This window comes from Aotus nancymaae, unplaced genomic scaffold, assembly GCF_030222135.1.
Source record: "Aotus nancymaae isolate 86718 unplaced genomic scaffold, 86718_ANA_hifiasm-v0.15.2.pri h1tg000072l, whole genome shotgun sequence".
NCBI classification, from domain to species: Eukaryota; Metazoa; Chordata; class Mammalia; order Primates; family Aotidae; genus Aotus; species Aotus nancymaae.
In genome coordinates, this window is record NW_026988487.1 from 3,829,320 (window position 1) to 3,856,611 (window position 27,292).

Consider the following 27,292-nt stretch of genomic DNA (forward strand, 5'->3'; position numbering starts at 1 on the left):
GACCATCTGGCTTTGGGCCATCTTTCTGCCTTAAAAACAGCTGCTGATCTTCATGCCACCTCCCTTGCTCAGGGGAACAGGAAACAGGCTGGAAATGGCTCTCAGAACGGTATTGTCAGCTCAAACTCAGACCCGTCATTGTCTCCTGTCAGTCATAACCATTTGGGGCTGGGCTCCCCATGTGAACGGCACTCCAGCCCAGAGTTTGAAGAGCAACTTTGGTTTTTGGGTGGGTAGGCGTCCTTAAGTGAGCCTCAGGCATCCTCCAGTTGAGACGCAGGAGGAGGAGGAGGATGGAGAGAGCAGGACTCTGACTCTGTGTGGGAGAGGCAGGGAGGGGGCTGTGCTGGAGTCCTGATGCCCTCCTCCCCCAGAAGGCAGGGGCTCCACCAAAGGGCCAGCCCCAGGAAATAGCCCTGCCCTCTCCTTTAACGTCCTCCTGGCCCAGAGGAGGAAGGGGAGGGGTGTGGTGGGGGTGTTGGAGCCCCCCTTCTTTCCTGCTGAAGAGGCAGGGGAAGGGTTAACCCAAAGCAGTGGGTTCCCAGCACTGGCTCCAAATCTGCACTTCCTGGGGGCAGCCAGGAGGCAGGCCTCCCACCTCTCAGTGCACCACCTGCCCAGCCAGCAGGAAGGGGTTAACCTGCCCTGCGCTTCCTCCTGTGTCCTGTTACTGCTGAGGCAGACCTGCCGGGCCAGCTGAGCAACTTTCCTCCGAGTGCTGCCAGGCGCTGGCTAGGAGGCAAACGCACGCGGGAAGAGCTGCTACCCATTCCAGGGACCTTGCTGCTGCCCCTCTGAGGGGTCCACGCCTTCTGGGAGCAGGTGGGTCTCTGGGACAAGGGTCCATGGTGAATGGCTCTGGAGACGCTCCCGAGGCTGTGCCGTTCCCCTGCTGCACACATCGGAGGGTCACCGCAAAGGCTACTCAGGCCGGCTGGGGCCGAGGGAGCCCGCACTGGAGGTAAGCTTCCTCCCTGGCCCCCTCCCTAGCAGTGGCGGCCTGAAGGTGGGGGTTGGTGGGGAGCAAAGAGTGGGCTTGGGGCTTAGTTTCTTTCCCAGGTGTGAGGGAGGAGGCTGAGCTGTAGAGGACCTAAGGGCTTCTTTCCTGCCACCCCTCCCTCCCTGCAGCGCCCAGAAAGGGACTGGGGGCCCCCTCCCCATCCCATCCTGGGACTCGGGATCTTTGGTGGCGTTCCCCATAGATTCCTTCTGCACATCTCTGCGTTTCCTCTTCCTCAGCCCCTCATGCTCACCTCTAGCCTCAGGGCCGCCTTCTCCCCAGCCCCGCACCTCCCATGCCCCCAGGATGCAGCTATTCCAGGGCTGATAAGAGTGGCCAGAAGCTTAGAGCTCAAGCTCAATTCCTGTCCCTACAGCATTAATAAGGGCACTGTCATTCCCTACTGCTCAAGCTGGACTTGATTTGGGGGCAGGGCCTGGAGCCCGCCTTAGCAGAGGACGGGAAGGGGGTGCGACCGGCGGGTGGGTGCACAGACTTTGCACAAACTCAGGCACGTGTGACTGGACAGATCTAGGTTCTTTCCATCTCTCTGAACCCTCCGATGGGGATGAGCGATCTGCATTTTTTGGTCCTGACTTTTGGGAAACACTCCAGGTCCCCCCATCCTGCAGGTCCTGAGAGGAACAGCCCCTCCCCACTACACAGTTCTCCTTGGGACCCTGTATGTAGAGAGAGCTGATACTCCGTGCCCATCCCACCCCTGCTGGCCCTGCTCCCATCCCCCCAGCCTCCTCCCTCCTCTGCCCTCTCCCTCATCTCTGAATTGGCCTCTCAGGCCCTGCCTTCTCCGTGCCCTTCCCTCCACCTGACAGGGTCTGGCTCAAGGTCACTGCAGTAATTCCATACCCAGCTGCCCAGGGCTGCCGCTGCTACCGCCACCACCGCTGCCTTATCAGCCGCTGGGTTTCTGTTTCACTCCCTTTTATTTCTGGGCATATTGTGTTCGATAAAACCCTTTGCTTGTAACACTGCTGGCAGCGCTCCCAGCTGCTCCCTCTCGACTTCCTTTCCTCCTCCCCTCTCTGTGCTCTGGCAACCTCACCTTGGCCCCTCTTCCTCCTACCTTGTCCCCTCAAACTCTGGAGAAGGAAAAGTCAAGGTGCCTCCCTTTGTCTCTGACCCCGCCCTTCCCCCAGCTCCTGCAGGGGTGTGCAGAGAATGCCCACCTTCTGGGAGAAAGGTCCAGACAGGGCTGCTGGGCCCACACCAAGAGTCCCCTCCCACTGAGGCTGGTGCTCCCACACGGGCCAGGCAGGAGGGCCAGGGCAGCCAGGTCCAGGTAGGGCTCTGGTGGAGTCACAGTGCCCAACTGGTTCTGCTAGTTCCAGCGGCCAGCAGATAGGGGCGGCCAGCAGGGAGGGGCGTGCGCTGGGCGGGCTTTGGTTCGCACTATTTCCCATCTTCACTCTGCCACCCCCAGCCACGGGTTGGGGAGGTGAAGGCAGGTCTGAGTCACTAGCAAGGGGGAGAGCAGGAGTTAAACAAGTTGTGGCCGTGGCATCCCCACAGAAGGCCCGCCACTGGCTGGAAGGAAAGACAGACAGCAGACAAAAGGTAGGCCGCGCTGTGGGCCAGGCCCTCCACCTCGCTGGCTCCCATGGGCTCCTATTCTCTGGGCTCCCAACAAAACCTGCCAAGGCCTGTGGGGCCGCTTTGAACTGAGCCCATCACTGGCCGGGCTGGGGTGGAAGGAGCGTGGAATTGGGTGGGGGAGGAGAGTCTCCTTTAGATTCCTGCTTCTGGCAGCCTGGGGACCAGCTGGGGCATGGCCTGGGATGGACAGTGGAGCCGAGAGGTGTTTGGTGGGTGGGGCAGTTCACGGGTGAAGTGAGGCCCGGCTAGTGTGTGTGTGCAGACACCAGTGCAAGCAAAGGAGGAAGGGCAGTGGCCAGGGCATTCCTCTTTGGGTTTCTAACAGGGCCTTGGGAGGACCTTGGCCTGGGGTTGCATTCAGCAGCCAGCCTGGACCTGCGGCTGTGGGAAGGGAATTGGGCTGGCCCAGCTCCTCTCCCTGCTGGGGTACCAGAGGTTCACCATGTGTTCAGGGCTTTGGGGCTTTGGGGCTTTGGAGAACCCAACCGTTCCTACTCTCAGGGAGCTTCCATTTCAGCTCAGAAGGTGGGACTGAGACAGTAAAGCAATCTGATGAATTAATGACCAAACTGGGTAACACTGACAGTAAGCACTGGATTAGTCTTCTGGAGACCTAGATGTTAGTCAAGGCTCTGCCACCCAAGTGACATAGGACACAGGCAGGTCCCATCCCCTCTCCGGCCTCAGCACTTTCGTGTGTACATGGGGGTGGCACTGGTGGTGGCAGTGGCCAGATCTCTGAGAGACAGCTTTCCTCAAATGATCCTTGCTCTCCTGCCTTCTGGCCCAGCTCATAGCATTTCTTCTGAGCTCTCTTCCCCAACTTGCTGGTTCCCTCCTCCTCACTCTTTTCTTGCATCTCAGCTCTGCCACCACCTCCTCCAGGAAGTCTCCCCTGATTTTTCTGGCTTGGGTCTTCCTGTGCTGCTCTGCACTCCCACACTGGACTGTGATTTTCTGTACCCTCTCAACTGAACGTGGGTGGACCAAGGCATGTGTTCTGTGCCTGGCATGGTGCCTGGCTCAGAAAAGGCCTCCAGGAAATAGGTGTTGAATGCATCAAACTACAAAAATTAACAATATGAGAAAAGTGAGCTGAGGAGCTGGGAAGGATAGGTCTTAAGCTAGATCTCATAGAAATAGAGGAGGTGGCCAAGCAGAAGCAAGGTAAGTGGGCATTCCTGGAATCCTGTTAGTGTGCCCCCATGAGGCCGTGCCCTCTTAGGTGGGGCTTCCTGGGGTCATCCCAGTCCCCCACTTAGCAGCTCTGTGATCTCGGACAAGTCACTTAATATTACAGGGTCTTGATCTGTTGCCCAGGCTGGAGTGCAGTGGCACGATCATGGCTCACTGCAGCCTCCAACTCCTGGCCTCAAGCAGTCCTCTTGCCTTGGCCTCCTGAAGTCCATGAGCCACCATGCTGGGCCCATTTAATACTCTTTGAGCCCCACCTTTCCCATCTGTGGATGGAGATAACGATAAGAGCATCTTTGTGGTGTGACTGTGCAGATAGACAGATGAGCATGCAAGGCTGCAAGTGCCTGCTGAATTATAAGTGAAACAAGAACGCGTGCTGCTGAAGGCTTTTCCCGGATGCAGGGACACTCTGGCCAGGCCTCATTTAGTTGGTCAATGGCTGAGTGACCCGTGAGGTAGGCCTGTGCCCTTGAGTTCCAGGCTCTCTCTTCCTCAGCCCCATGTGGAACTCAAGGACACAGCTGCTCTGCTAAGAAAACGGCAACCCATCCTTCGAGACCGTGACCTCTCCACGGTGGCCCTCAGCCCTCCACCTCCAGCGGGGGCGAGGGCTGCCGACCTCCAAGTCTCCAGTCATGACGACCTCCGCACTCCGGCGCCAGGTGAAGAACATCGTGCACAACTACTCTGAGGCGGAAATCAAGGTGCGCGAGGCCACCAGCAATGACCCCTGGGGCCCCCCGAGTTCGCTCATGTCTGAGATTGCTGACCTGACCTTCAACACGGTGGCCTTCACTGAGGTCATGGGCATGCTGTGGCGGCGGCTCAATGACAGCGGCAAGAACTGGCGGCACGTGTACAAGGCCCTGACATTGCTGGACTACCTGCTCAAGACGGGCTCCGAGCGGGTGGCCCACCAGTGCCGCGAGAACCTCTACACCATCCAGACGCTCAAGGACTTCCAGTACATCGACCGCGACGGCAAGGACCAGGGCGTCAACGTGCGCGAGAAGGTCAAGCAGGTGATGGCCCTGCTCAAGGACGAAGAGCGGCTGCGGCAGGAGCGGACCCACGCCCTCAAGACCAAGGAGCGCATGGCACTGGAGGGCATTGGCATTGGCAGTGGGCAGCTGGGCTTCAGCCGCCGCTACGGCGAGGACTACGGCCGCTCCCGGGGCTCTCCATCCTCCTACAACTGTGAGTGAGTCCCCCCGGCGTCTGGCTGGGATGGGGAGGTGGCCTGACTTCCAATTCTGGCTCTGCGAGCCGAGCCATGGTTCATAATACCTACCTCTGAGGGGTGTTACGAGGATTCAGACATAAGGAATGTAACATGCAAGGCACAACATCCGGCACACAGGAGGTGCTCAACATGTCAGCTCGATAATAATGTTGTTGATTCACTATCATTTGTTAGCTGCCTGATGGGATGGGGGATGGTGGAAGCATGGGCTTTGGAGTCAGATAGCATTCTTTATTCTGCTTCCTCCAAGCTGTGTGACCTGGGCAACCAGTTCTCTGAACCTCAGTTTCCTCATATGTACAATGGGGATAAGTTCACCTACCTCCATCATTTGATCTGAGAATGAAATGAGACCAGGCAAAGGAATTCCCTCTACCCCGCGCCCAGACACATGGCCTCCCCTTCATCCCCTACCTGAGGGCAGCTGCCGGACAGTCTCTGACTCTCCTGTCCCCAGTGGTGGGGGCTTCCTGGATCTGAGTATTCAGAATGGCCCTCCTTCCATAAAGCCTTTGACAATTTGCTGAGGGCTTTGAGGCTGTGACCTCGTTGGACTACAAGCTCCTATCCTTGCACTCCCCTTTCCCCTCAAGCAGGATGGGGTCTGTCTGGAAGTCCAAGAGTTGGAGTCAGGAAACCTGGGTTCAAGTCCTGCTTCAGGACCCTGGTCAGGTGCCCTGTGGCTGCCTGTGCATCTGCCAAGGAGGGACTGGAGCCATCCCACCGGGGAGCGATGGGGAACTTACAGTGGCCGGCACACTGCCTGGCCCACAGGGGCCTCCATGGCCTGTTGCTCCCCTCCTCTCATTTCTCTTCCTTGAGCCTCAGCTTCCTGGCAGGCAGGGGGTGTGGGAGCCGCTGGGTAATGGCGTGGTCACAGAGCCATGATGGTCGTTGCAGCCTCCTCTTCGTCACCCCGCTGTACCTCCGACCTGGAGCAGGCCCGGCCTCAGACATCAGGGGAAGAGGAGCTGCAGCTGCAGCTGGCCCTGGCCATGAGCCGTGAGGAGGCGGAGAAGGTGAGGCTACATGGTTCCCGGCTGGGGAGGGGATGGGCTAGGAGGGAGAGTGCCTGGGTGCCCCTCAGCCTTGACTCAGGCTCTGTCACCTGAAGCCTGACTCCTGCTCCCAAGGACAGCAGAGGGCCCATTAGTCCCTTTGGTTTGTCGCAGGCAGGGACTGCCTCCCTGCCTCTAGTCCTTTCCACTGGACCTGGGAAGGGTGGCGAGTGTGTAATTAGGGGCACATGGCATGTCTTGGGGGACCTGCTACCACCTCATGGTGGGGGGTGGGTGCTCAGACACTGACATATACTGCCCCCCCACCAGCTGTCCTTTTGGGAAGACAAGAATGGGCCCCCGACATCATTAACTTTGCCGTTACCTCTGTGGATACAGGAAGACCAGGCAGGAAGCAGCTGGGCCTCACATAGGAGGGCGGTGGGGAACTCTCAGAGGATTCAGAAGCTGAAGATCAGTCTTCCTGATCTTTAAACTGCATTTCAGATGCAGGCAGGGAGAAGGCCAAACTCACCCTGCTGAGGGGCAAACCGCCCATGCACACTCAGGGTAGGCATCTGTCTCTCCATCCCCACCACGCAGGCAGGGCTATACTGCCCTTCTGGTCCCAGGGTGGGGGTACAGGGCCAAGCTCACCCCTCTCTTCCTCCACAGCCTGTCCCCCCAGCCTCCCACAGGGACGAGGACCTGCAGCTGCAGCTGGCTCTGCGCCTGAGCCGGCAGGAGCACGAGAAGGTAGTGGGCCGAGCCCGTAGGGCCTCTGGTGCTGCTGCCGCTGCTGGTGGAGGTGCTTCAGGGCACTAACAGGCTCCTCTCACTGCACACGGTGGCCCTGCTGCTCCTAACCTCTCAGCTGCCTCCCACCCTGCACTCCCTCCTCGACTCCAGCCTCAGGTGCACAGGTCCCAGGAGTCCTGGCTGCTCATGCTCCTGACTCCTTCTGTGCCTTCTGCAGGAGGTGAGGTCCTGGCGGGGTGATGGCTCCCCCGTGGCCAACGGTGCAGGGGCTGCTGTCCACCATCGGCAGGACAGAGAGCTCGAGAGAGAAGAGAGAAAGGAGAAGGAGAAGCTAAAAACCAGCCAGGTAGGGAGTGGGCTGGGGCACATGGGCAGGACAGGGCCTAGGAGGTGCGCTGAGTATTTGTAAAGAGAGGTCAGAGCAGTGCTTGGCATACTAAGCACTGAAGTGTTTGTGAGATGAAATGGGGGTGGGGTGTAGCGGACCTAGTCCCACACTGCAGGGGCTGGGGACTGAGCTGACAGCAAAGTGGGATGCAAAAGGATCCTGATCAGAGACCTCTGGATTGGGTTCTGGATTTGCTGCCACTTACTCTATGACTTGGGGCATGTCATTGTCATGGCCTCAGTTTCCCCTTCTGCACAGCGTGCTTGCTGGATAGTTCCAGCTCTGACATGCGAGGATTATGTGATACTGTCGATCAAGACTAGGGTGGCCCAAGCACATGGTGTGAACACACCTTGGGCTCATGGATGGATTTTCCCCGCGTTGGGAGCGGGCAACTGCTGAGTGCCCAGCTGCCCTCCAGAGCCGCCCCTGCCACGCCCACGTGCTGTGGTCTTCTTTCCGCCCATGTTCACTGTGGCCAGTTTCTCTGACTCAGGGAAGTAGGCTGGTTGAAAAACATCTGCCTTTGCCCTTCCTGCCCCTTACTGCTGGCCTGAATTCTATCCCAGCTCTGCCTCTCCCTGGCCGTAAGACTTCAGGCAAACCCATTCCACCCTCTGGGCCTGGGCTGGCTCATATATAAAATGGGTACATCACCTGTCCTACCTACCTCACAGGGTTGTTATGAAAATCAGGTACTCTGTGGATGAAGAAACATTATAAACTGTAAAGCACCGTGCAGAAGAGAGGGATCGTGACTAGGTATCTGTGGAATGAATAAAGAGAATGAGCTGGCATTAGGCTGACGGGTCAGGGCCTGCCCTCCCTCTGAGCCCCGCCCACTTCTGAGCCGGGCTGCCTCTCCCCTCCACAGTCCTCCATCCTGGACTTGGCCGACATCTTCGTACCTGCCCCGGCCCCGCCCTCCACACACTGCTCTGCTGACCCATGGGACATCCCAGGTGGGCATGCAGGGCTGTAAGAGACTTCCAGGCTGGCCTCAAAGCCCTCTCCTTCCCAGACACTTGCTGGCAAAGCACCTCCCCCCAACACCTGATTGTCACTGGGCAAGTCACTCACCACCATGCGCCTCCGAGGCTTTTGTAGTGCGGGCTGGGGAGCATGTCTGAAGAGCTCAGCTCCTAGGAAACGCAGCAAATCTTCTCTCGCTGCACTCACTTGCTCAGCCTGTCCCTGCCTGGGAAGGTGGCCTGAGTCGCCCATGCCTGCAGTTCCCAGCTTCTGGGGTCACTCGCCAAATATGGGCTCCAGCCTGCTGGGTGGTTCTGAGGCCGCAGTCCCTCTGTGACATGGATCCCCTGACTCCCAGCTCGGGCTGGGTAACTGGGAAGGGCCCTGGGCGAGGGCTAAGGGTGGGCCTGGGGTCATGTCTGTGCTCTTCCATTTCAGGTCTTAGGCTGAACACAGAGACCAGTGGCTCTTCCTGGGGGCCTTCTGCAGACCCCTGGTCACCGATCCCCTCAGGAGCCATCCTATCCCGAAGCCAGCCGTGGGACCTGACTCCCATGCTGTCCTCCTCTGAGCCCTGGGGCAGGACCCCAGTGCTGCCTCCTGAGCCTCCCACCACAGACCCCTGGGCACTCAACTCTCCCCATCACAAACTCCCCAGCACTGGGGCTGACCCTTGGGGGGCCTCCATGGAGACCTCCGACACGCCGGGTAAGAAGAGGGCCAGAGGGTGTGAGTGAGGGGCTGGGACACTTCCAGGTCCCCTTCCCTCCAGGGCCAAGGGGGCAGCAGATGCTGTTATGAGGGCAGCTTCCCTGTAAAGGGGTCAGACCAGTAACTGCCCTTTTTGCCATCCCATCTCCTCTCCCTCTCTCTCTTCGGCTAGCTGTAGGTGATGCCTCAGCCTTTGACCCATTTGCCAAACCTCTAGAATCCACAGAGACCGAGGAGGGTCTGGAGCAGGCCCTGCCATCTGGGAAGCCCAGCAGCCCTGCAGGTGAGCAGGGCAAGGGGATGGGGCGGCTCTGGAGAACCAGGGGCCCACCTAGGGCGGCCTCTATCCTCTTCCTCCCACTTCGGACGCCAATCCCTCTCCCCACCAATGAGCTCTAGCATTTCTATTCCAGAGCCGGACCTGTTTGGAGACCCCAGCCCCAGTTCCAAGCAAAATGGCACGAAGGAGCCAGATGCCCTGGACCTGGGCGTACTGGGGGAAGCACTAACTCAGCCAGGCAAAGAGGCCAGAGCTTGCTGGACTCCCGAGTCCTTCCTGGGCCCGTCGGCCTCTTCCTTGGTCAACCTTGACTCGTTGGTCAAGGCGCCCCAGGCTGTGAAGACCCGGAACCCCTTCTTGACAGGTAGGACATCCCCCTGACCCTGGGCCCCTGCTTTCAGAGCCCAGCCTCAGCTGGAGAGCTCCCTCTCCTTTCCCACTTCCAAGACCTCCTGGTATAGGATAGTGATCGGTAGCCCGGGCCGCTCCAAGCCACTCTTGTTCTGCAGGTCTCAGCGCTCCGTCCCCCACCAACCCGTTCGGCGCAGGCGAGCCGGGCAGGCCGACGCTGAACCAGATGCGCACCGGGTCGCCGGCGCTGGGGCTGGCGGGCGGGCCCGTGGGGGCGCCCCTGGGCTCCATGACCTACAGCGCCTCTCTGCCCCTCCCGCTCAGCAGCGTGCCAGCCGGCGTAGCCCTCCCCGCCTCGGTCAGCGTCTTCCCGCAGGCCGGAGCCTTCGTGCCGCCCCCCGCGGGTCTGGGGCAGCCGCTGCTGCCCACGCCCAGCTCAGCCGGGCCGAGGCCCCCGCCCCCGCAGAGCGGCACCAACCCCTTCCTCTGAGCGCCGCCCCGCGCCGGGTCGATCTGCGCCTGCGCCGGGCGCACCGCGGCCCCGCCTCCGGACCCGGACTGGGCGGGGCGGCGGGGCTCGAGGATCGCAGAGCCAGTGGCTGCTGGATTCCCGCGGCGGCTCCGGAAGCTGGACGTGGACCACGGCCCGGGAGCTAGAGACTGATCGCCCCCATAATAAAGACTGGAACGCTCGTTCTCAGCTCTCACCAAGTGGACTTTTTGCGGGATGTGGCTGCCGGGTCCGGACCACAGCGTGGATCACCGGCTGCCGAGGATACTGCAGCTGCACAACGTGGGGTGCAAAACTGCCCCCACTTCCTTTCCAGCTCCTTTCAACCCTCACCTCCATCCCCCGTCACCCTGGCACCTTCGCTTCCAGGCGCTTCCAGGCTGTCACTCATTCGGTCATTTCATTCATTTATCACACATGGGCACTGGGGCTGAGCTAACAGCAAGAGACAATAGGCCTTTGTTCCTATTTATTGGGTACTTACTACATATGTGCTAAGCAGATCAGTTTATTTAATCCTTGCAACGACTCTCTGAGGCAGATAATATTGTTAATTCCGCTCAGAACCCCAGCTACATCATTTGTGGGGCTCAATACAAAATGAAAATGTGAGGGTTCCTTGTTTAAAATCGGGTGAAGAATTTCAAAACAGGGACAGCAGGGCATGAAACCAAGCGCAAAGCCCACTGAAGGGCGATTGCACAGGTCTCCCACCCCTGCAGCTGGCACTACTCCCATTTTTCAGGCGAGGAAACCGAGGCTCAGAGAGGTTAAATGGCATGCTCAAAGTCACAAAGCTGGCACGGGGCGGGGCTGGAATTCAAAGTCAGACAGTCTGGCTCCAAGGCCGGGAGCTCCCAGGCTGGGCCCCAGATTTAATTCAGCAAATATTGACTGACGGCTGTGGACAAAGTGCTGGGCTTACCTGGGAGGGATCCAAGAATTGCTAAGCTAAGCTCGAGCGCAGCAGGGTAGACAAGCCAGGGGCTTGTGATGCAGCTGTGGCAAGAGCCAGGTGCAGGAGCTCCTGGGTGCCTTTGCTTTACTGAGTCACCTTAAATCTAACTGCCCTCTCCCTTGCTTCACCAAGGCTGGCGAGAAACTCAGTCTCAGCCATGCAGAGGGAGTCGGACCCCTTCTGGGGATCTATGTGGAGTCTGGGAAACCAAGGGTGGGGTGGGGCTTGGTATTCAATCCAGGAGGGGCCCCTATGGTTACCCTCACCTCTTTTTCTTCTCAATGCTCCCTGATCACTGGACCACTGGACACTGATGTGTCCTCAGTGCTCAGGGTCTGACTCTGCAGGCAGCCTGCAGCTAACCCCCATCCTCCTTTCAGGGACAAATGGTCTTCCACCAAAGTCGATGAGTGGAGGGACACAATGGCTCTCCCCTTCCTGAGGTGGGGGTAGGAGAAGGGAGCCCCACAGTGGCAATTACAGACAGGACGGACAAGAACACCTGCTCAGGAGTCAGACTGACAGGGTTCAAAGCTCTGTTCCAAGGTTTGACCCTGACAAGAATCACTTAGTAATAAGTGGTTATGCTCTGTGACCTTGAGTAAATTCCTTACCCTCTCCATGTCTCTGTGCCTGTGTTTCCTTACTTGTCAAATGGGATCAGAAGTTTCTTCCTCATGAGATTGCTATGTGGACGCCCCCAGGCCACCGTCCACTCAGCTCAGGGCCCACCCTCTTCAGAAACTGACCATGAGGCATGGACCCATCATGCCTTTCACTCCTGGTTTTGCCAGGCAATACCTGAGTGCAGCATCCATCTATTAATACCTCTGCCACACCCAAACCTGGGATGATTCCATCCTTCTTGGGCCCTGACCCACCCTTTTTGGCCCTGCCACCCAGGCTCTCTTCTTCTAAAATGGATCCCCTGAGGACTTCCAAGGGGAGAGCTGTTTTGTCTCCCACAAAGAAGAGGTTGGGGCCAGACGAGGTGGCTCATGCCTGTAATCCCAGCACTTTGGGAGGCTGAGATGGGTGGATCACGAAGTCAAGAGATTGAGATCATCCTGGCTAACACAGTGAAACCCCATCTCTACAAAAAATACAAAAGAATTAGGTGTGGTGGCGCACACCTGTAGTCCCAGCTACTCAGGAGACTGAGGCTGGAGAATTGCTTGAACCCGGGAGGCGGAGGTTCCAGTGAGCCAAGATCACACCACTGCACTCCAGCCTGGACAACAGTTCGAGACTCCATCTCAAAAAAAAAAAAACGAGGTTGGTAGCCTTACTTCCTGTCTCCCTCCTTACAAGACCCCTTCTGCTGGGAGGTTGGTGCCATAGGTCATTCTGTCTCCTCCCTGCCTGGGGCTGCCACTCCACCTCATTTCTGGGATACTTCAGTCTTCTCTCTCCAGCTCTTACTTCAATTTCATGTCACTCCATTATCCAAGGACTTTCCTGCCCCTTGACCTCTCAGTGACCCTCAGCATGGTCACACTTGGAGGCTTCTCATCACCCCAAATTCCTCTACCTCCAAAGCAAGCTTCCAGTTCTCTGAACTTAACCTCATTCCTTCTACTAGGAAAATGTTCCCTGGAGCACCCGCTGGACCCTCTGGCTAGCCAACCCATCCAACGACACACCATACCCCACATTCTCAGAGCCACCCAGAACCACCATCTTTTCTATCTTGATGGCTTCCAACACTTTCTCTCAAATGAATCCTTCCCATCGAACTGTGTCTTAATTAGCTCCATCCATCTTGACAGTGTCTTCCCATCTTTCCCCTCGTCTCAAGCCCCCATCATCCCTCCATCTCCCCTCCCTTTCCTCTTCCTCCTCAGCCCACCAGTCGACTTCTGCTCTCAGCCTGACTTCACTGGAACGACGCCCACTAAAGCACACCAATGGCCTCCATGTTGCTGAAGCCAATGGACGTTCTTCAGTCCCAGCCAGGCTGGCCTCTCAGGAATCTGACATGTAGACGACACTCTGTCCTTCGTCTCTGGGGTGCGGCCCTGTCTGGGTTTCCTTTGCACCCTGGCTGCTCCCTGTCTGTGTCTTTCACGGGCTTGCTCAAGCCTGGACCTGAGCCCTCTTCTCTGCTCTGGCTGCACAGTCTCCCTGGATCAGCTCCACACCCAGATGGTCTCCAGAGTCAAGACCCCCAATTGTCTCTCCTGACAGCCCCTCCTCTGTGCTCCAGGCAGTGTCATCTCTGTCTCTATGTGCACATCTCAAACCCACAGGTCCAACAGTGAACCCATGTGTGGTCCCCCCACCCCCACACCATGCCCTCTCTTCAGGGAATGGCCCCACCTTGCAAGTCACCCTGGACACCGCCCTCTGCATCACTGCCAATCCTGCTGATGCTTCCTCCTCCGCTGACCTCCAGCCCATGCCCTTTTCTGCATCTCCACTCCCCCATCTCCCCTGGGTGCTGCTAGAGCCTTCTATCTGTCCCTGCTTTCACTCTTGCCCCCTTCCATTTCATTCTCCACTGGGCGGCTGGTGGGATCTTTCCAAAATGCAGATCCAACTGGGCCACCCTCCTGACTAAAGCCTCTCAACAGCTTGCTTCTACTCACATAAAAAATCCCCTTCTCTGGCTGGGCTTGGTGGCTCACACTTGTAATCCCAGCACCTTGGGAGGCTGAGGCAGGCAGATCACTTGAGGTCAGGAGTTCTCGACCAGCCCGGGCAACATGGTGAAACCCCATCTCTACAAAAATACAAAAATTAGCCGGGCACAGTGGTGCGTGCCTGTAGTCCCAGCTACTTAGGAGGTTGAGGCACAAGAATCACTTGAACCCAGGAGGCGGAGGTTGTAGTGAGCTGAGATTGAGCTACTGAACTCCAGCCTGGGCAACAGAGCAAGACTATGTCTCAAAAAGAAACAAATGGGTTTGGCAGAGTGGCTCAGGCCTGTAATTCCAGCACTTTGGGAGGCTGAGGTGGGTGGATCACCTGAGGTAGGAGTTTGAGCCTGGCCAACATAGTGAAACCCTGTCTCTACTAAAAATACAAAATCTGAGCTTAACTTCGTTCCTTCTAGCCGGAATATGTTCTCTGGCTAGGTACATACCACCATGATAATTTTTTTTTTTTTTTTTTTGTATTTTTAGTAGAGATGGTTTTTCACTGTGTTAGCCAGGATGATCTCAATCTCCTGACATCGTGATCCCCCCACCTCGGCCTCCTAAAGTGCTAGGATTACAGGCCTGAGCCACCGCCCCCGGCCCCAACCTCTGGCCAACATGGTGAAACCCTGTCTCTTCTAAAAATACGAAAATCTGCTGGGTGTGGTGGAATGCACCTGTAATCCCAGCTACTCAGGAGGCTGAGGCAGGAGAATTGCTTGAACCCAGGATGTGGAGGTTGCAGTGAGCTGAGATTGCACCACTGCACTCCAGCCTGGGTGACAGAGTGAGACTCCATCTCAAAAAAAAAAAAAAATCCCCTTCTCACAGTTCGCAAGTCCCTCCAAGACCTTGTCCCTGCCCTCATCTACTCCCTATCTTCGCTCCTTCTGCAGTTGCTAAGCCCAGACTCACGACAAGCCACAGGGCCTTTGCACAAACTGTTCCTCTGCCTCCTTCCCCAGCACTCCCACTGAGCGCCCTCCAAGTTCCCTCCCCTCATTCTCTGTGTCTACACAAATGTGATTTCCTCAGGGAAGCCTTCATCGCTTGCCCTTTCCATCAGATCAGGTCACTTGTTACGTTATACCCTCCCAGACTTTTCACGTGGGTGTTTGTATGTTCATCGCTATGGGTGTTGAATTAGCTTCTGGCGCTCTCAACAGACTGTAAGCCATGTGAGGGCAGCAGCCTTATCTCTCTCTGCCCACCATTGTATACCCAGTGCCTTGCACAGTGGCAGGCAGCGGGCGGACACTTAATAAATATTGGCTGAATGTAGCCAATGAGGTCATGTGTAACCTACGAGACGTAAGATGGGTACATCAGTAACATTCGAGGAAGGCTTCCTGGAGTGGGTAGGATTTGAGTAGGACCTAGCGCTGAGGAGGCTGTAAAAAGCAAAGCTTAGCTGATGGACCTGGCCAAGACATGCCTTCGTCTTGAATTTCATTTCTCGTTTGTAAAATGGGCAGGGTTTGGATAAAATGAGCTGAAGCTCTGGCATCCCACGGCCCTCCCTATTCCCACGGAAGGGCTATCCTCCCCAGACAGGGGCAGAGCCCAATTTTATGCACAGAATGGGTCCCCCCAAGCCCGAGCTGCCTGATCTGCAATTCTGCGCTCGGCCGCAGGGCGACGCTCGGAGACCAGCCACGCTGTCCCGAGTTCCGGCGAAGACCCGCCCGCGGCTCCATGGGTGCCCGGCCCGCCCCTCGCAGCCTCCTGCCCGCCCTTCCTGTCCGTGGCGGCCGGGCCTACTGCCCCAAGCAGCCATGCTGAGCGCGCGAGCCTGGCTGGGCCGCGTCCTTCTGCTGCCCCGCGCCGGCGCAGGCCTCGCCACGAGCCGCAGGTACGGGCGGGCCAGTGGGCCCCTAGGGCAGTCCCTGCGCCTCCCTGTGGCCCCAGTGGAGGGTCTTCCTGGCACCGGTCCTCAGTGTCTGCTTGGACCACCCCTGCATGCCTGGTCTTCCCCCACTCCCCTTGCGATCTGCTCCTGAAACCTGGCCCTGGCAGTAAGCCCCTCTTCTCCTCCCTTTCCCTCCTCTCCACTCCCCTTCCCTCCTCTCCACTCCCCTTCCCTCCAGTGCCGTGCCAGCTCCCCAAAGACTGTTGACACCACCTCCAGGAAGCCTTTCTTGCACCTCAGTGCTGGATGCTGGGTCAAGGGCTTTTCTCCAGTAGCACCCTGCACCCTGTCACAGCCCTTTATTGCGGCATGGAGCTTTCGTCATTTAGGTCTCCCCACAGTGCCCACTTCCAGGCTGAATTCCCCGAGGCCTCTGACTGCCTAGGTGTCCTGGGGTCTGGCCCCAGACCTGGCCCCACAGGAGTCCCAGCAGGTGGGCATTGAGTGAGGAAGTCCCCGTGTCTGGTTTCCTTTGTTTGTCCCTCACCTGGTCCAGTCCCAGACCCTGAAGATATTGGCCCGTCCGGCCACCAACACTGGGTTGCCTTCCGGTGGGACCACACCCAGGCCTGCCAGAGAGATGCCTCCCTGCAACTGCTCCAGGAAGGGCCCTGGGAGGGGCCCAGGGAGGGGAAGGAATGGAACCCCAAGAACCATTCTGCCCATTGTGACACGCCCTGACCTCACAGCCACCCTTCCCATCGCCAGGCCCAGGAGGTTGGGGGAGACTAACCTGGCAAGGAGCCCCCAATGAGCCACCTCTCCTCACCCCCCAAAAAACATAAGGGGGAGCACAAAGGCCACAGTCTCCTCCGTGGTTCAGAAAGGTGGGTTGGGCTGGGCGTAGGGGTTCTACAGGGGTGCTGAGTGGAATGGGGCAGGTGCTGGGGGGCCTGGGCGAAGGTGGGTGGAGGCCCCTGGCCTGCCTGACCCAGTGGTCCTCGCCAGGGGTAGCTCCTCCCGGGACAAGGACCGAAGTGCGACCGTCAGTAGTTCAGTGACCATGCCTGCTGGAGGCAAGGGAAGCCGTCCTTCATCTACACCCCAGAGGGTCCCCAACCGCCTGATCCATGAGAAGTCACCATACCTTCTGCAACATGCCTACAACCCTGTGGACTGGTGAGCACCAATCCTGGGGCCCTGCCTAGAGTTGCTGGGGTCCTAGGCCCCTCCCAGACCCCTTGGGCTACTGAGTGATGCCCTACCCTGCTGGGCCTAGGTACCCCTGGGGACAGGAAGCCTTCAACAAGGCCAGGAAAGAAAACAAGCCAATTTTTCTCTCAGGTAATGCTCCCATCTTCCCTGATTGGCGGGGAGAGTGGGGAAGGTTTGGTGCGGTGTGCACAGGGAGTGGCAGTGGATGGGGAGGGTCCTCTTGGCCTGGTGGGTCTCCCAGGAGACTAGAGGCCAGGACCTCTTCCATCCAGCCAGGGTCACTTGGCCAGCCTCCCTCTGACCCATCGCTGGCCCCCTGACCTCTCTTCTTGGTCCTGTTCAGTCGGGTACTCCACCTGCCACTGGTGCCACATGATGGAAGAGGAGTCCTTCCAGAACGAGGAGATCGGCCGCCTGCTCAGCGAGGACTTTGTGAGCGTGAAGGTAGACCGAGAGGAACGGCCCGACGTGGACAAGGTGTACATGACGTTCGTGCAGGTGCGCAGCCCTTCTTGGGAGTGTACGCGCCAAGAGGGCTCAGGGCGGCTCCCCTCACCCTCGCCCTCTCTCCGCCAGGCCACCAGCAGCGGCGGGGGCTGGCCCATGAATGTGTGGCTGACTCCCAACCTCCAGCCCTTTGTGGGGGGCACCTATTTCCCGCCTGAGGATGGCTTGACCCAAGTCGGCTTCCGCACAGTGTTGCTGAGAATACGGGAACAGGTGGGTGTGCCTCAGGGAGTCGGATGGGACCAGGGTGGGGGGCTAGGAAACAAGAGCCCCTCCCCCTAGCTGACCTCCAGGTGTGCCCCCACCGCCCACAGTGGAAACAGAACAAGAACGCCCTGCTAGAAAACAGCCAGCGTGTCACCACCGCCCTGCTGGCCCGATCAGAAATCAGCGTGGGCAACCGCCAACTGCCACCCTCTGCAGCCACCATGAACAGTCGCTGCTTCCAGCAGCTGGACGAGGGCTACGATGAGGAGTACGGTGGCTTCGCTGAGGCCCCCAAGTTTCCCACGCCGGGTCAGTGCCCCATGCCTGGCTTTGGACTTCTGATTCCTGCACTGGTCAGGGACTTTTCTGGCTCCTGGCTTCACCTGTAGCTTCCTGTTCTCCTGACTGGCAGTGACCTCCTTGCCCCTAGCCTGCCGGTAGCTATCGGTGAAGACCTGACTGCTGGTCTCAGCAGTGACCCTCTCACCTTGACCTAGATAATGACCTTCTGTCCTCTGACTTGGTCACTGACCCAGTGACCCTGGCTTGACTAATGACATTCTGGGCTCTGGGGTGACAAGTAACTTTCTGGTCCTCTGTGAGCCAATGATATTCTGACCTCTGGCTTGGGCCATGACCTTCTGTCCTCTGGGTTGACTGCTGACCTCTCAGCCTGTCCAGAGACTACCTGTTGAGTAAACTCCCGGCCTCTGCCTGGCCCAAGGTCTGCTGCCCACCCTGATCTCCGCTCCCGCTTCTATTCTCTCACCCCCATGTTCTTGGTGCGCCCACAGTGATCCTGAGCTTCCTGTTCTCCTACTGGCTCAGCCATCGACTAACTCAGGATGGCTCTCGAGCCCAGCAGATGGCCTTGCACACCCTGAAAATGATGGCCAATGGGGGCATCCGGGACCATGTGGGGCAGGTGATGGGCACTGGGTATTCCCTGGAGGGGCAGCAGGAGGCCGTGGGGTGGGACAGAGGCTGGGACCGGCCTCCAGCTTTGCATCCTACTTGGCACAGGGCTTTCACCGCTACTCCACAGACCGCCAGTGGCACGTCCCTCACTTCGAGAAGACGCTCTATGACCAGGCACAGCTCGCTGTGGCCTATTCGCAGGCCTTCCAGGTGATCCCTGATCCCGGCCCACAGAACAGCCATCTAACCCTGGCTGTCCCTCCCAAAGGCTTCCTGGTGACGGTGACTCTTCTTAATCTGCACCCCCAGTTCCCTCCCATGCACTCATTACCCAGGCTCCCCTCCCTGACCTGCCTCGGAGAATGTTGCCCCTTCCACCTGGGCCTCCCCAGTGACAGCTCTGCACAGCCTCCTTTCTTCCCTTTCTTAGATCTCTGGTGATGAATTCTACTCTGACGTGGCCAAAGACATCCTGCAGTACGTGACTCGGAGCCTGAGCCACCGGGTGTGTGTCCATGGAGGCAGGCGAGCCTGGCTGCGGGAGGGGTTGGGACCTCCACTGCCCTGCGGGCCGGGGCCAGCCAACTCTCCCCTCCCCACAGTCTGGAGGCTTCTACAGCGCGGAGGATGCAGACTCGCCCCCAGAGCGGGGCATGCGGCCCAGAGAGGGCGCCTACTACATGTGGACGGTCAAAGAGGTCCAGCAGCTCCTCCCAGAGCCTGTGCTGGGTGCCACCGAGCCGCTGACCTCAGGCCAGCTCTTCATGAAGCACTACGGCCTCACGGAGGCTGGTAACATCAGCCCCAGTCAGGTGAGGACTTCTGGGGTCACCGGCTGGGCCCTGGTGCCTGCCAGGCTTGTGAGCTCGCAGACAAAGGCCGTTCTCCTCAGGACCCCAAGGGGGAGCTGCAGGGCCAGAATGTGCTGACCGTCCGGTACTCGCTGGAGCTGACCACTGCGCGCTTCGGCTTGGATGTGGAGGCTGTGCGGACCTTGCTCAAAATGGGGCTGGAGAAGCTCTTCCAGGCCCGGAAGCATAGGCCCAAGCCGCACCTGGACAGCAAGATGCTGGCCGCCTGGAACGGTGGGGCTGCGCGTCTGACCCAGCCTGTCGGTTGGATCCCCTTTCACAAAGCCCCTATCTGTCAGGCACCTGCTAAACGCTCACTCTCCCTTTATTAGGGTTATTACTCTCAGTTGACAGAGGCTTAGAGAGCTTGCATAACCTGCCTAAGGTCATGCACAAGGGCTGAGAACCCCGCAGTGCCTGGGAACACCCACCGTGCCTGACTCTGGAGGCCAAGGTCTTAGGGCTCAGCCGTGGCTCCAGGGAGGTGTTGGGGCCTGCGGTGTCAGGGTGGACGTGCCGGGAGGGTCCTGGCCAGCTTCTCACCACTACTTGTCTCTCCTGCCTCCAGGCTTGATGGTGTCAGGCTATGCTGTGACCGGGGCGGTCCTGGGCCAAGACAGGCTGATCAACTATGCCACCAATGGTGCCAAGTTCCTGAAGCGGCACATGTTTGACGTGGCCAGTGGCCGCCTGATGCGGACCTGCTACACCGGCTCTGCGGGGACTGTGGAGCACAGGTGGGGGGCTGGGTAGAACGGGAGGGTCATCTCCCCACGCGTCCCCAGCCTACCTCTGCCCAACTTCTCCCCTCCATGTGGACTCCAGTCCTGGCTCTGCCAGGTGCTTGCTGTGAGTTCGTAGCCTCCCTGGGCCCATTCCCTCATCCGGGAAGTGGGCTGATGGTACCTGCCTGGGAGGGTTCAGTGAACACATGCATGAAAGGGCCTCCTCTGGGAAAGGGCCTCTCCCCAGCCCCTCCCCTAATGCCTGTCCCCCAGCAACCCACCCTGCTGGGGCTTCCTGGAGGATTATGCCTTTGTGGTGCGGGGCCTGCTGGACCTGTACGAGGCCTCACAGGAGAGTGCATGGCTCGAGTGGGCTCTGCGGCTGCAGGACACGCAGGACAGGCTCTTCTGGGACTCCCAGGGTGGCGGCTACTTCTACAGTGAGGCTGAGCTGGGGGCTGGCCTGCCCCTGCGTCTGAAGGACGGTCAGTAGGAGTGCAGGGCTAGTCTCGGGTCCTGGGAGGTGTGAGTGCAGCGTGGGTGATGAGCTGGTGTGGGCAGGAGCCCTCCTGGCTTCCTGTCTCTGCTACTTATTAATGGTGTGATTTTTGGCTGCTGTGATATTTCTGAATCTCAATTTCTTTTTTTTAAATAGTGACAGAGTCTTGCTATGTTGCCCAGGCTGATCTTGAACTGGGCTCAAGCGATCCTCCCACCTTGGCCTCCCAAAGTGCTAGAATTACAGGCATGAACCACCACTCGGCCTCAGTTTCATTTCCCTTTTCTTTTCCCTCCCTCCCTCCCTTTCTTTCTCTTTCTTTCTTTTTTTTTTTTTTTCCTATTTAGAAAACTTTATTGAATATTGTATTTATCAAAAGAACTTTTCCCTGAAGGCACCCTTCATTTCACATGATCTATACTCCAATGTTCTTTTGTATTAAAAATATGGTTAAATATGGAATTAGTAAAATGCAGCATATAAAACTTCATGCTGGGCAAAAACAAGTCCAAAAAAACTTTAACATATATCCATAGAATAGTTCCCACAGTATGTTTCCTACATAAATCATGTTTCTATGCAATTTTTAGAACCATTTTAAAATATATTTTGTAATTTGTTAACTGTAGGCATCCCCATTTTTCTTCCATCACATAATCTGTTCCTCTGATTAAGTTGGCAATATCTGCTAGGATCCACAGAAAGCAGGAGAAAAAGTAGTTATTTCTCAAGGTTTGAGAAATCTGGTCCACCTTTAGTGTAGTTTCCTGAGATTTCTGCTCCACTGAAGTCAAAACCAGGATTTTCTTTTTGGAATCTCTAATGTAAGCTTTCTCTGCATTTGGTCTTGTACCCAAGGATCAGCTGCATATTCAGATTCTAGTAGAGAAGTCCAACAATTTGCTGCATCTCTCTTTGTCTTGGTAAGAACAATACGAACCATTTTTCTATCCTCCAAAGTCCATGTTCCCTCATCAGCTATTGTAGAATCAAAGAGTTTGCCCTTGAGGATCTCGCGGCCGCCCACCGCCAGCGCCACATGCCGGCTTTGCAGGCCGCACTGGATATCCTGGGCGCGCGTGCCTGGCGGCACCTGAACTTCAATAAACACCTCCTCCAGAGTCTGGTACCACTGGCCCCACGGGGTCCCGCACGGAACCACCCCACTCCGCTCCTCAAACGGGGCCGACATACTCCAGTCGCCTCCCGACCGCAGCCGCCTCTCTTTCTTTCTTTCTTTCTCTTTCTTTTCTTTCTTTCTTTTTCTTTTTCTTTCTTTTTCTTTTCTTTCTTCTCTCTCCTTCCTTCCTTTTTTTTTTTTTTTTTTGAGACAGGGTCTCACTGTCACCCAGGCTGGAATGCAGTGGCACAATCTTGGCTCACAGCAACCTCTGCCTCTGGGGCTGAATCAATTCTCCCACCTCAGCCCCCTGAGTAGCTAGAACTGCAGAATTTTTTGTAGAGGTGGGATTTCTCTATGTTACCCAGGTTGATCTCAAACTACTGGGCTCAAATGATCTGCCCACCTCAGCCTCCCAAAGTGCTGGGATTACAGGCATGGTCCACCGTGCCTGGCCATTTTTTTTTTTTTTTTTAAGAAAAGAGATGTGGTCTTACTGTGTTCCCCAGGCTAGTCTCAAACTACTAGGCTCAGGCGATCCTCCCGCCTTGGCTTCCCAAGTGCTGGGACTACAGGCGTGAGACACCATGCCTGGCTGGCAAGGAGGTTTGAAGTGGATTGTGGCCTGCTCTGGTGTGGGTTTAAGGTCACTCTGACCACTGGTGGAGAGAAGGTGGGTAGGGGAAACAGGTGGCCGGTTAGGAGGCCGTTAGTCACGCTCAGCCCAGGCAGGCACTGGTGAAGGCTCAGGCCAAGTGGAAGTATGAGATGGGGACATGTGGTGGGACTTGTATCTCTTCTGGCTGCAGCCCTGGCAAGACTCATAGGTGGATTAGAAGTGGAGGGAGAGGGAGAGGAAGGGAACAGGATGATGCCACTTGAGCTTGAGCAGCTGGGTGGCTGGAAAGAGGTATCAGCAGTGAGGAGGGAGCCTGGAGACTGTCAATTGAGGCGAGGACAGGTGATGCGGAGGGTGTCATAAAAAGAGAGCGGCATCCACACCCAGAACGGGGAAGGGCAGGATGGCCAGGGCCTTTTCTCTGTCCCATCCCCGACGTGGCCCTGGATAGGGTCCTGGGACAGGGTCCTGGCACTCAGTGACCCGCCCTTACCCATACTCCCTGCTTCCCTATGTGCCGCAGACCAGGATGGCGCAGAGCCCAGCGCCAATTCTGTGTCAGCGCACAACCTGCTCCGGCTGCACGGCTTCACGGGTCACAAGGACTGGATGGACAAGTGCGTGTGCCTATTGACCGCCTTCTCCGAGCGCATGCATCGTGTCCCGGTGGCATTGCCCGAGATGGTCCGCACCCTCTCAGCCCAGCAGCAGACCCTCAAGCAGGTGGGGGGTGAGGGCACCTGGGTTGAAACCTCGGGTAGGAGGGAAGCTGAGGCTGTGATGGCAGATGGGAACAGGGGGTGGGGTTCCTGGACTGTCCCCAGGGCTCAGGTCTGTGTGTGTGCAGGTGTGTGGAGGTGACTGTCGGGGAGGCAGAAGTTCATGTGAGTCTCCGGTGGCTGGTGAAGTGTTTCTCTGTATGTCTTGGTATCAGTGTTATTGCTTCTGTTTGTACTCTGTTATTGGTGTGTGTGTGCATCCAGGCGTGTGTGACCCTGGAGGTGTATGTCTGTGCACTTGCCTTTGAGGGGGGTGCTGGTGTGAGTGCTCGTCATGTGTGTTTGTCTGCATGTGGATCCCCCATCTGCAGGTTTGCCTCTGTGTCTGCCTGCATGCGTGTGTGTCTGGTATTTGTGTGTGTGGTATCTGTCTCTGTGTGGGCATCTGCTGTGTGTGTGTGTGACTACTGTGTGTCTCTCTGGATGGATCTCTGTGTGCTCCGGGTCTTCTGGGTGTGTGTCTCCCCGTGTTTGTATCTGTACCACTGTACATGTATGACATTGCCACTTTGGTATTCTCATGTGTGTGTGTGTGTGTTTGTGTGTGTGTGTGTTTTCCCACTTGCCAAGCATTAACTCATCCTGGCAGCTGAGATGAGTCCCTGTTCTTTCTTAGGGATATAGGGTGGGGTGGAGGGAGGATGGGGAAGCCCTGGTGGTCTAGGGCTCAGCCGCTCCCTCCCCTGACACAACGGAGTGACCTTTCTATTGCGGTCAGATCGTGATCTGTGGAGACCGCCAGGCCAAGGACACCAAGGCTCTAGTGCAGTGCGTCCACTCTATCTACATTCCTAACAAGGTACCCGTCTGTGAGCCCCACTTGCCACCTCCCTGGAGCTGCCTCCTCCCATCCTCAGCTCCTCAACATCTCCTTCCCCTCAGAAGGTTGGGAAGAGGAAACTTCCCAGTGGGCCTTGCCAATGGACAAGAGGGAGAGTCATCTCACAGGTGACTCTCCCTGCTCTGCTGCTGCCCTAGGTGCTGATTCTGGCCGATGGGGACCCCTCGAGCTTCCTGTCCCGCCAGCTGCCTTTCCTGAGTACCCTCCGACGGCTGGAAGACCAGGCCACTGCATATGTGTGTGAGAATCAAGCTTGTTCCATGCCCATCACTGATCCCTGTGAATTACGAAAACTGCTACATCCGTGACTGCCCCAACCCTCTTGGGCTGGGGCAGAAGGTGGAGCTTCCCAGCTCACTAGAGACTCAGGTCCTGCAGGGCCCTGTAGAACCTGTGGCCATCCCCGAGACCTTGCCACCAAGTGACCTCGGCCATACTCACTGCCCCCCTTGGGCACCCACTCACCCTAGAATAAACTTAACAGTGTCCCGCGGTAACCTCAGGGTCTCAGCTTTCTGGGAACCAGTAGCTCAGGGTCCCTTCTTCCAGGAGCCCACCTGACCCCTCTGCCTTCTCCCATTTCTCCATCTTCCAGGGGTCAGCAGACTGACCCTGCGCCATCCATGGTCATTGCAGCCTGAATGAATTTCGTCCCCTGAACTGAGGTCAGGGGACTAAAACCAAATAAAGATGCCCAGTGGTGGGCATGGGGGTGTGGACTGGCCCAGGAGGGAGAAAGCCCAATCCTTGCCCTCAGAAGAGGTTAAGAAGGGAACCTGCCCTCCCCTCCCCATTGTCTTCTTGTGTTGAGCTGGAAAAGGGACAGAGATGCTTTATGTGAACTCTTATATTTCACAGAATGGTGACTTTGCATATGCCCTGGTGCACTATGGGAACTGATATTGTCAGGACTAAGACATTTCTTTTGGGGTATCCATCTAGCCCCAGCCTCGAAAGGATGGAAGCAAGGCCTCCTTGCAGGAGGTCACACTGTCCATTCGTCTGCTTTCACACAAGCTGGTCCAAGGAAAGAGTTCTCTTTCATTTGGAGCATCTGTTGGGTTGGAAGTCCTTCCCCAAATCTATCTGAGTCCTTCTTGCTGCAGAGAAAGCCTTCCTGTGACCTCATCCTTTTCCCTAAATGTTGGGAGACGCTCCTGAGCCCTGTCCTTGGCACATACAACTTCTCAGCCTCCAGAAACCCCATGTAGCTTCCGTGGGTTGAGGGGTGGGGACTGGGACACATGGTTTGGGAAGGGCAGGTGCAGAGTGATGGGGCTGACGGAGGTGGGGGAAGCAGGGAGAGGAACTGTCCCTCTGAGCCCTTTGGGACTCTGCTGAGCCAGGCATAAGCTAAGGCATAAGCCAGGCATAAGCTTAGCCCCCCAGCTAAGCAACACAGAGAGCTGAAAGAGGCTACTAGAGACAAGAAGGCCTTCATGGGGCCACCGCTTGTGGAGGATGTCAGCAGTGGGGAGGATTGAAGCCAGAAGGAACCGGGAGACTGGATGGAGTTGCTCCCTGCACATGGTCACACACAGCCACACATGGTCACTGGGACCAGAGTCAGCTCTGTCTGGGCAGCCAGGCCCTCAGTGCAAGCCACCGGCCCATCTGGAGGGGATTAGTGCTCCAGCCAACAAGGTCAGCTGGCCCCTTTCTAGCTGGAGCCCACTCAACCTTGCCAGGAAGTGAGAGCTGGACAAATGGAGCCTGGCCTGGGGAGGTGGCAGGGACGGAGGATAGAGCATGGTGAAGCACAGGTGGACTTTTTGGCAGCCCCAGCCCTGGCTTTAGAACAGTCTGGGCAGCATGCCAAGCCCTCTTGCCACCATCGTCCCATTGACCCTCATGAATGAGTTGGCGAGGCAGGTACCTTCAGGCTCGTATGGATAGATACTCAAGGCCCAGAGAGGGTAAGAGACTGGCCTTCGACCCCTCAGCACTTCTGGTTCTCTCTGGGGTCTTCAGGGTACGATAAAGACCCCTAAGGCTTCCTTTTCTGACAAGAGGTCCAGGCACCACTGTGGAGGAGGTTGCCCTTGGTGTCATCTGTCCCTGCAGCAAGTCTGCTCGGCAGCTCCGCTCTCCCTCCTGGGATGAGATGTGCACATGATGATGGGATTCTGTAAATGGGTTCGGAAGAAGGAGTTACCTCGATAAAAGGGTTTGTTCTCCCAGGAGCGCTCGAATTTCTGAAGAGGGCAGGGTCCCACATAAATCTTGCTCAGATGCAGGATTAAGAGTTCCTGCAGCATCCCTTCCCCTTTGCTGGTCCCTTGTGGGTGTGCACTGGTTCTACCAGCAGAACAGCTGTGGGCCAGGGTCACTGGAGACAGGGCCACACTGTTTGGGCAGTCACTTAGGTAACTTCATCTTTCTGAGCACCCTCCTTCCTTATCTGAAAAGTGGGGTCCACCCACCCAGTTCTCAGGGCTGTTAAGGTAACTAAATGGGAATAATGGTTGTATCATCCCTGAGCAAAGGGTATCACAGATGGGAAGATTATCTCAGCTCCGCAGGGAGCCAGATGGGCTGTGAAGGAGGGGTAAAAGCAGGGCTGCAGGGGCTGGCTGAGCAGGGTGTATATGGGGGGGTTCTTCCTCAAACCCAGAAAAGCTCTTAGACAGTTAGGCTAAGCGTCTTTGTTGGGAAACTGAGGCCCAAATAAAATAATTTCTTGTCCCTTTGTTTCCCTTTCCCTGCCTGAAGTCATTCATTCACCTAACAACTTTGTGCCCGACACTACACAAGGCCCTAGTGAGCAAAATGAACATAGCCCCTCTGGGAACACAGGGCCTAGATGGGGAGACAATCATTTCATTACTGCAAACACAAACATATAATCCCAGCCTGGGCTAAGTGCTGTGAAGTTCCAGACTTATGTCTGGCTCGGTGCTGTATCCTGAGCACCTTGGCACTTAAGAGGCATTGAAATACTTGCTGGAAAGAAGGCCACTCTGAGGAGGTGATGTCAGAGCTGAGGCTTGGAGGGCTGGAGTTAAATAAAGATGGTTTCAGGTCTGCCTTTGCCTTCCCTGTGGGTCCTGCCTCTGCCTGCTCTCCGGCACTCAGGCTAAGGGTAAGCATCTCCGACTGGCCATCAGCCCCAACATGCCCAGTATAGGGATCAGATCCTTTCTTGTGGGGCCAGTCTTCCCTAGGTCCTGAACCCAGGGAGGTACACGTGGATCTCTATTTATCCAGATGGTGCTTTTATGCCTGCCCTCTTTTCGGTCATATTCTAGAACAGAGTTCAGCCCACAGTCCAGGGGTGGTGGGGACGATGGATGGGGTGTGGAGCCTGCTGACCACCAGGGGACCTGATCATTGGGCTGGGTCAGCCTCTCTGGCCTCATTTTCCCCTCTGCAAAGAAGGAGTGATGAGTGTCCCTAGTCTCGCGCCAGTCCCTGGACCTCTATCCTGGCGGGAAGGGCAGGCCGACCCCGCAAACTGCCGACTCACGGGAGGGAAGAAGGTGTCAGACGCGCGGAGCAACCATAAATAGCCCCCTTCTCCCAGAAGACAGCACGGAGTTCA

At 57.2% G+C, this 27,292-nt stretch overlaps 2 protein-coding genes, 1 long non-coding RNA gene and 1 pseudogene across 7 annotated transcripts; 2 read left to right on the forward strand and 2 right to left on the reverse strand.

Annotated features, from left to right (window-relative positions):
* Positions 1-844: 844 nt before the first annotated feature.
* Positions 845-10,003, forward strand: EPN3 (epsin 3). 2 transcript variants are annotated; one of them, XM_012463526.2, is made up of 10 exons: positions 845-961; positions 4,308-5,008; positions 5,955-6,073; positions 6,728-6,808; positions 7,029-7,157; positions 8,074-8,161; positions 8,610-8,879; positions 9,055-9,165; positions 9,296-9,526; positions 9,672-10,003. In XM_012463526.2, exons 2-10 carry the CDS (start codon positions 4,447-4,449, stop codon positions 10,001-10,003), a joined length of 1,923 nt encoding a protein of 640 aa, XP_012318949.1. In that variant the 5' UTR covers positions 845-961; positions 4,308-4,446. The 2 variants fall into 2 exon arrangements, with proteins under 2 accessions (XP_012318949.1, XP_012318954.1); XM_012463531.2 differs by lacking the exon at positions 6,728-6,808.
* LOC105724737 (uncharacterized) lies at positions 5,272-9,677 on the reverse strand. The gene is made up of 3 exons (XR_001109099.3): positions 8,280-9,677; positions 7,870-7,965; positions 5,272-7,109 (listed from the first exon to the last, which is right to left on the reverse strand). It is a non-coding gene; the product is annotated as an uncharacterized LOC105724737 (long non-coding RNA).
* A 5,358-nt stretch (positions 10,004-15,361) lies between the features above and the next one.
* Positions 15,362-24,977, forward strand: SPATA20 (spermatogenesis associated 20). Of its 4 annotated transcripts, none has more exons than XM_064367527.1 (17): positions 15,397-15,473; positions 15,916-15,963; positions 16,479-16,649; positions 16,750-16,814; positions 17,029-17,183; positions 17,262-17,405; positions 17,507-17,708; positions 18,194-18,324; positions 18,423-18,527; positions 18,748-18,822; positions 18,920-19,129; positions 19,210-19,402; positions 19,737-19,905; positions 20,167-20,378; positions 22,655-22,854; positions 23,629-23,709; positions 23,889-24,977. In XM_064367527.1, exons 1-17 carry the CDS (start codon positions 15,397-15,399, stop codon positions 24,057-24,059), a joined length of 2,409 nt encoding a protein of 802 aa, XP_064223597.1. In that variant the 3' UTR covers positions 24,060-24,977. The 4 variants fall into 4 exon arrangements, with proteins under 4 accessions (XP_064223595.1, XP_064223597.1, XP_012318956.1 ...); XM_012463533.2 differs by lacking the exon at positions 15,397-15,473 and adding an exon at positions 16,239-16,357 and having other exon boundaries at positions 15,644-15,963; XM_064367525.1 differs by lacking the exon at positions 15,916-15,963 and having other exon boundaries at positions 15,362-15,473.
* On the reverse strand, positions 20,668-21,714 carry LOC110567422 (nudC domain-containing protein 2-like; annotated as a pseudogene).
* Positions 24,978-27,292: the final 2,315 nt, after the last annotated feature.

Bases quoted from the DNA above. Each gene is read 5' to 3' on its own strand.
- EPN3 (XM_012463526.2), top strand. From the start codon at position 4,447: ATGACGACCTCCGCACTCCGGCGCCAGGTGAAGAACATCGTGCACAAC. The intron at 8,880-9,054 runs GTAAGAAGAGGG...CTCTTCGGCTAG, and splicing joins GGAGACCTCCGACACGCCGG to CTGTAGGTGATGCCTCAGCC. The intron at 9,527-9,671 runs GTAGGACATCCC...CTTGTTCTGCAG, and splicing joins CCGGAACCCCTTCTTGACAG to GTCTCAGCGCTCCGTCCCCC.
- SPATA20 (XM_064367527.1), top strand. From the start codon at position 15,397: ATGCTGAGCGCGCGAGCCTGGCTGGGCCGCGTCCTTCTGCTGCCCCGC. The intron at 19,906-20,166 runs GTGGGGGGCTGG...CCTGTCCCCCAG, and splicing joins GCGGGGACTGTGGAGCACAG to CAACCCACCCTGCTGGGGCT. The intron at 23,710-23,888 runs GTACCCGTCTGT...CTGCTGCCCTAG, and splicing joins CTATCTACATTCCTAACAAG to GTGCTGATTCTGGCCGATGG.